General features: G+C 40.3%; 1 protein-coding gene across 1 annotated transcript; it reads right to left on the bottom strand.

The window, feature by feature from the left end:
- Positions 1-2,896: 2,896 nt before the first annotated feature.
- Positions 2,897-3,211, bottom strand: LOC145792057 (uncharacterized). Its single transcript, XM_082872540.1, has one exon. It carries the CDS (start codon positions 3,209-3,211, stop codon positions 2,897-2,899), a length of 315 nt encoding a protein of 104 aa, XP_082728666.1.
- Between the last annotated feature and the right edge of the window lie 5,154 nt (positions 3,212-8,365).

Raw genomic sequence — 8,365 nt, 5'->3', positions numbered from 1 at the left:
CTTTCTTTGTAATGTACGCTCGGTTTACCACTTCAGCGTAGGTTGGTAGTTTCAAAACCTCAAGCCTGTCTTTGATTTCAGTATGCAATCCTGCTTCGAATTTCCTTACTTTTCGAGCTTCGATAGGAATAACATATGTCGCAAATCGAGCGAGTTGTGTGAACTTGCTCTTGTATTCGGTCGTCATTATGGTTCCTTGCTTTAGATGTTTGAATTCTAATGCCTTTTGTTCCCGCAACGAATCTAGGAAATATGGTGGGTTTTAGATCTTGAAATTGTTTTATGGTAACCGACTCTTCTCGCCGTTCTAGTATCCCATTGTTGATGTTGGTCTGCAAGGCTTGAAAAAAGCTAGCAACTGCTCTTTTCATGATTCTTTCCGTCGATTCAGTGCCATTGACTGATGATTGGCTTCTATTACCATTATTGGCCATTCTACAAAGTAATAAACGAGGCATTACATTCATAACGCAGCATACATGTATATCTTGCATATCTAAAATACCAACTTTACTATTTTTGTAGATATAATATTACATCTTTGTTCTAAAATCCAAAATTGTGTTAGTGTCTCATCCCTGTAATGCAAAACAAAAGAGGGATCAGAACCGATCATGGTTAGCTTACAAAAACATTCTTCAAAAATCTAGAGTGGTGGGTCAAACTTGTCAAATAACCACGGAAAGTAGTATTGCATGAAAAGCTCAAATTCCCATCCTAACTAGACCACACCAAAGCACATCCACGCTGCCTGGATTGTGAAAATGGGGACAGATTATATGTATCCCAGAAACGCTCGATTAACAATCCAGCTGGGTGTCTCGATATATGACAAGTCATTACTAAAGTCAACATTTTGAATATTAAAAATCTCCAGTGGGTTAGGGACATTGGTGAAGGTATAGTCCTCGGGATACACATTTCCCCTTCTTGCAACAAAATCTGGGGGCGAAGGGCCAATGGTATAGTGCGGGCAATCATATCCTGGGGCAAGGCCGAAGACACGAGTGGGTCTGAGAAAGCGTCTGGCAATATAGGCACAGCTTTGCCTCCATAGTAAGTATGGGACATCAGTAGGATCGGTCTGTATATATATTCACTGACCCATCAATTGGGCAAGGCCTGGGTGTAGTCTCTTAACGTCATCCTCCGAGTCTCCCTATCCTTCCGGTGAGGCGGGGGCTGGGTGCTCTACTAAAATATTTTCCAAATTGATAGCCCCAAGCTCCTCCTAAAATGCCTCATCAAGGTTAAGCTCGGACATTTCTACAGCACCAAAATAACCGTGAGATTTTACATAAAAGGACCAATGTCGCAAGTAAATATTTATTATTTTATTATGTAGTCATTTTATTTTGTAATTTGTATCTAGTTATATCATTTTATTTATATTTTTATTTATAACTTTTTGAACATTCTGATCAAACTAAAATAGGTTTTTTTTTTTTTGTAAAAAAGAACCATTGCTTTGATACCACCTGTCACGACCCAACCCCAGGGGCATAGGTTTAGAATTGCAATTTACTAATTTATTCTAATCGTAGCAAATTAAATGGTGTACGGGGAGGCAAATAAAAATAATTAAATAGAAAATTTACTTCATTCTACCATTTTAGTAAGAGAGAATACATCTATAGGGCTTTTATTATTTTATTACTCAATGATCAGCCATTAAGAAAAAAACAAAGGAAAGAAAAGAAAAAAGAAAAAAAAATAATAACGGATCAGTATCAAATTCTTATGCTTCCATTACACTAGGTTACGGGTCTTTCTTACATCTCATCACCTGAAAGGGGTAACGGCTATAAGCACACGGCAGAGTGAGAAATATTATACCAAGAGAATAGGGGACACAAAACAACCATGGATAGTTAGTTAAGCCAAAACAATTACATAACTTAATTTGAATAAACAAACTAGTTAAGTGGCAGAAACTGAAATATAGAAATAAATAACCATAACCATGGTACAGAATAGAGGTCACAAGAGTGACAGTCAGAATAGAGGTCAATGGATCCAGGACAAACAGAGGACCACAAAGTGGCCAAATAGAGGACCATAAAGTGGCTAAACAGAGGCCAATAGTTATTTAAGTCCCCCAAAGCGTGGGACTCCCGTGGTGGTATTTACAAAACAAAATTGTTTATAAAGCCATTGTCAAATAATTTCTAAAAGTTAAACAAACATATCTATAGGTTTCAATTTAAGCAAATAGAGTTCAGAAAATAATTAACGTAATCAAAATATTAATATAATTTCTAAAACATAGATTGTGCAAAATAATTTATGGTAACCCAAAACATATGTAAATATATTATGGTGACTCAAGATATAATATAACTCACCTTAAGATTGAGTCTTACTATTTCCTTCCTATTTTCTTATCTTTTCGAGACTCCTTTCTATGCAATACCTTCCCTGATTTTCCTTTTTTTTTCGTATCTTCAACTTGCTGCCTCGGCTTGCTTATATACACAAGGCCTGTGTCTTCCTAATGATGACTGGATCAAAATCATATATATTTTGTACAGGTGGCGTAACCCACCAATGCCACCTTTCATCCTAATTAATTCACAGATTTGTTATCTGGCTTGGATAACTGTCCTGTTATTATTATGATTTTATATTTATTTATTATTACGTTTCTATTTATTTATTTAACTTTTGGCACCTTGTTATTTTACTTTGAACCATTTCTTCAAATAATTATATATTATTTATTTACTTATTTATTTATTTTTATTTTTATTTTTATTTATTTCTTTATTTATTTATTTATTTTTCATATATTATCACATACAACCATAATTATATTTACATATTTATGTGGTTAAACAATTAGGGTGCCAAATTTCTCCCCTCCTAAATAAAAGTTTGTCCCCAAACTTGACATACCTTAATTTTTGAAGAGATGTGGGTATTTAGCTCGCATTTGATTTTCTATTTCCCACGTAGCTTCTTTGATAAGATAATTTTGATACAAGACTTTTACAAGGGGTATAGTCTTGTTTCTGAGAACTTGATCACGATGATCGAGAATCTGCATTAGTTGTTCTTCACAAGAAAGGTCCTCTTGAACTTCCAAGTTCTCATAGTCGACGACATGTTCTGGGTCTCTAAGGTACCGTCGGAGCATCGAAACGTGAAACACGTTGTCAACGTTGGACAGTTCAGGTGGTAGTGCAAGGTGATATGCTACAAGACCAAGCATTTCCAATATCTCAAATGGCCCGATGTAACGTAGGTTTAACTTTCCTCGCTTTCCAAATCGGATAACTCCTCTTGTTGGTGAGATCTTGAGGAACACATGATCCCCTACTTGAAATTCCAAGTATTGTCTCCGTGTATCTACATAACTTTTATGGCGGCTCTAGTCAGTACAAATTCGCTGCTGGATAAGTTGGATTTTATCACTTGTGATTTGCACGATCTCGGGGCCTAACAGTTTTCTGTCCCCAACTTCCCTAGTGATCAACATCTTCTTCCATACAGAGCTTCGTACGGTGCCATTCCAATGCTTGCCTAATAGCTATTGTTATAAGCAAATTTTACTAAAGATAGTTGCTCATCCCAGTTACCTTTGAGGTCCAACACGCATACACGTAACATATCTTCCAACGTCTAGATTATTCTTTCGGATTGCCCATCAATTTGTGGGTGATAAGCAGTGCTAAACTTCAGTGTGGTTCCCAAAGCTTCTTGCAATTTGTTGAAGAAGTGAGACACGAAACGGGGGTCTTGGTCAGACACGATTGACACTGGGATACCATGTAATTGAATGACTTCCTTGATGTATAAAGTGGCAAACTTATTAAAGGAGTACATGATTTTAATTGGCAGAAAATGCGCCGACTTCGTTAATCGATCTACTATAACCCATATCGCATCATTCTTCGAAACTGACTGTGGTAGCTCGACCACGAAGTCCATACTAATGTGCTCCTATTTCCATTCAGGAATAGGGAGTGGTTACAGCATCCCTGCTGGTCTTTGATGTTCTGCTTTAACGTGCTGACAATGCAGGCATTTGAAGACGCGACTTGCTATTATTTTTTCATTCTTGTCTACCAGTAATGTTCCTTCAGATTATGATACATCTTCGTACTGCCAGGGTGGACTGCAAATCTCGAGCTATGAGCTTCTACCAATATCTTCTTCTTGAGTTTCAAAATGTCAGGTACACAAATTTGATTCTGAAATTTTAGCACTCTATTACTTAAAGTGAAATCAGGATCAGGTGTACTCCTTTGCTCCCGTACTTTTTCCTTAAAAGTTTATCTTTACATTAGCGTGCTTTAATTTCTTCAATCAATTCAAGTTCCACAGTTATATTGGCGAGCAGTCCATTGATCTTGTGGGAAACGAGAATACACGCCAAACTTCTGGTCGTCTTTCGGCTCAGTGCGTCTGCCACCACGTTAGCTTTGCCTGGATGGTGATAAATCTCTACATCATAGTCTTTTCATAAATTCTAGCCCCCCCATTGTTGCCTTATATTTAGTTCTTTCTGTGTAAACAGATATTTAAGACTCATGTAATCAGTGTAAACCTCGTAGGTTGCACCGTAGAGATAATGATGCCAGATCTTGAGGTCAAAGATCACCTTAGCCAACTCTAGATCATGAGTTGAGTAGTTCTTCTCGTGAGGCTTTAGTTGTCACGAGGCATAAACAATGACTCTTTCATTTTGCATAAGAACGCAACCCAAACCATTATATAAGGCATCACTATAAATTACGAACCCATTCGTTCCAACGAGGAGTGCTAGTATAGGAGCCAACACAAGTCTACTTTTTAACTCGTGAAAGCAACGTTCTTGTTTGTCTGTCCATTCAAAATGTGTGTTCTTCTGAGTTAGTTGGGTCAAGAGTGATGCTATCTTTGAGAAATCTTGTACGAAGCGTCGATAATAACTAGCTAGACCCAAGAAACTTCAGATTTCTGACACATTAGTAGGTCGTGGCCAGTCCACGATTGCTACAACTTTTTTGGGGTCAACAGAGATGCCATCTTTGTTAATGACGTAACTGAGAAAGTGTACACTAGTGATCCAAAATTCATATTTCTTCAACTTGGCATACAGTTTGTGATCACGTAGTGTTTGCAAGATCGTTCGCAATTGTTGCTTATGGTCCTCCGGTGACTTGGAGTATAAGAGAATGTCGTCAATGAAAATGATGACAAACTCATCTAGATAGGGTTCGAACACTCGGTTCATGAGATCCATGAAAGCTGCTAGGGCATTTGTGATGCTAAATGGCATGACGAGAAACTCGTAGTGCCCGTAACGGGTTGTGAAAGCAGTCTTTTCGATGCTTTCCGTTTTGACTTTTAGATAATGGTAGCCAGAACGCAAGTCAATTTTCGAGAATACTTGGGCTTCTTGTAGTTGATTGAACAAGTCATCGATTCGTGACAGGGGTTACTGATTCTTGATGGTGACTTTGTTCAACTCCTGGTAATCAACGCATAACCTCATCGTGCCATTTTTTTCTTTACGAATAGTACTGGAGCTCCCCAGGGTGAGGTTCTAGGTCGAATGAAACCTTTTTCCAGGATTTCTTGGAGTTGAGTCTTCAGTTCTTTTAATTCTATCATTGACATGCGGTAAGGGGATTTTGATATTGGTTAGGTACCAGGTTGAGTGTCAATGGTGAATTCGATTTTTCAGTCAACTGGGGTACCATGTACATCTTTGGGACATCAGGAAACTCTCTAACCACGGGGATTGCATCAACAGTGGGGGCCTCTTTTTGTGTATCAATCACATAACAGATATAACTACAACAACCTTTCTGAGAAGTCATTGGGTTGTCATGGAGGATATGACACATGGAGGGATGGAAACTCCAGTCCCATCAAATACAAACTCAAGTTGGTTTGGTAAGCGGAGGGAGACCTTTTTGGTTTTACAATCGATAGAAGCGTGGTTAGCAGCCAGCCAATCCATCCCTAAGATTATATCAAAGTTCCCAATGCGGAGGGGAATCAAGTCTACATATAAGGTTTTTCCTTTTAGGGATATAGTACAAGATTTGTACACATCAGTACTAAGGGCGGAATTACCAGATGGAAAAGACATAGACAATATATATCCTAAGGGTTTAGGTGTTGATGCCAACTTGGCAGCAAAGTGTGATATAATAAAAGAATGAGTGGACTTAGAGTCAATGAGGACATGAGCTAAATGACCACAGACAGAAAGTGTACCTGACACAACATTTTCGGTAACTTCCGGTTTTCCAAGTACTAAGGCAAAAGCCCTTCCTTGACATTTTTGGTCCTTCTTTTCTCTTCCAAGTCCTGCTAGTTTTTTGACTAGTTCAGAGAGGCCAGCTAGAAGAGTGGTAAGCTTTGGACAATCCCACAACAAATGGCCAACTCCTACAAAGGCTGGACATATATTGCCCCAGACGGATGAGGTTCCTCTACTGCAGGCAAGGACAAAAGCTTGAAACAACAAAATACACAGACCTGCTTCCCGCGACCAGAGGGGAGACGAATGGATAAGTTAGGTTGCGGAATGGGTTCCACTACAGGGACGACTAGGTCACTGTTACAAAAATTGAAAAAGGAATTGAGGTTGCGGTGCTAGAATAGCCTGTTGCTAAGAGTGAAGATGCCTTCTCTTCCAAGCGAGGGTACCTCCATGAGGCCTAAACCCTTCGCAAGTAAAGTGGTGTAATAACGAGCAAACCGTTGGAAGCACTGGTGAAAATCTGTCTGAGGCGGAGGAACATGTAGGCACCCTGATCCATACTAAACTGTCTAAGGACCCTGTCCGGTCGATAGACAATGCTGGACATGCCCTTTTCATTCCGTACGGGCAGAAACCCAGTGTGTATCTTAGCAGCAATAAGAAGGGAGTTAGCCTGGACGCTGTCAAGAGAAAAATCAACATGACGAGCCTCAGGAAAATAGAACGGAAAAACAGAGATGCCTGGAAGAAGCTAGGTAAAAAGGACAGAACACGCACTCCTCCATACGGTCAATGTAGTCCACGAAAGGTTTGTTGGTGCCAACACCAGACCACCTGGAGATATAAGGGAAGGCGTGGCGCACTTGTCTTGTAACGGGCTATCCCCCTACATAGAGGATAGGACGATCCTCTGCATCAAGGACTTTGTCGATAAAAAAGAGCTCATGCTCTTTAGGAACAGGGCCCATAACAAAAAATTGCTCGTAGAAGAAGGCGGTCAGGAACTGAGCATGAACAAAGCTCCATACGTCGTAGCAGCCCATGGATCTCTCCATGTCCGAATGAATAAGGTCCAGACGGAACTATAAATTTCCCAAGAAGAGGGAAGCCAAAGAGATCTGACTACTGCTGCAAAGTTTGATAGTAAAAGGGAACACCAAAGGATTGATGCTCTCAGTAGGGTTGCTAGAAAGAACAAAAAAGGAGATGAAATAACTAACAAAGGCGGCCAGGTACAAGTTGTCGCGGTAGCCCGTCCTAACTATGGACTCACACTGTCTTTGGTAATGTCACCAATAACGGGTTGTATGTTCTTGAAAAAATGTTTCAGCCAAGAAAGGTAAGTGGTCTTGTCCCTTTTGGGCCTCTCTTGAAGCAATTCCCCAATCCTAAGATCGTATCAAGAGCCATACTTTCGTGCCTCTCGGAAGGCACCTTGGAGAATAGTAACGGTAGTCTATTCCGTAGTAGTCAAGGATGCGGGATCAAAAGGGTAGTCCCCACGGGTGTTCAAGTGAAGGACAACAGCAACATCTTCAAGGGTTGGGGTTATCTTTCCCAAACCAGAACGAAGGTATGAGGGTCGCTGCTCTAACGGGAAACAATCGATCAGTATTGGTCTGTACCTTGCGTACGGACAACTCCTTTGAAATCAAAATGGTGTTAAAGAGATGGACATCCCTCAAGTGTTGCTTGAAGCCATCATCTGCAATGATATCATCAACCCAAAGGGACCAGTCTACTAAAGGGCCCAAGTGAGTGCGATAATAGATGTATGAATGGGGAAATCCACCACGCTCCACTCGAAACCGCAGCACAGAGACTGGGTTCACCATGTCAGCGTCATCCAGAGAAGCCTCACCAAAAGGGAGTAGAGGCTCTTCTAGAGGAGAGGCATCAGGAACGAAGGAATCAACGGCCTTCCAGAATGGGTCAACAAGCTCCCCAAAGTATGGGGCTCTCTTCCACTCAGTGCTGGATGGGACAACCCTGTCAGGTAGAAACCTGGGGGTAGCCATAAAAAAGAATAAAGAAAAGTGAAAAAGACTTTGGAAGGTAAGGGCTAGAGAGAGAAGAAGACAACGGGACAAGAAAATGTGTTGTGGCAGAAGTGGGGGACCAATGGACCCAAAAGGCACTATTTATAGAGAAAACATCAAAAAGGCG

This window comes from Camellia sinensis, chromosome 5, assembly GCF_055761805.1.
Source record: "Camellia sinensis isolate YWXY chromosome 5, ASM5576180v1, whole genome shotgun sequence".
Classification (NCBI taxonomy): Eukaryota; Viridiplantae; Streptophyta; class Magnoliopsida; order Ericales; family Theaceae; genus Camellia; species Camellia sinensis.
Note: the sequence above shows the minus strand (reverse complement) of the source record. Positions and strands in the feature narration are given on the sequence as shown.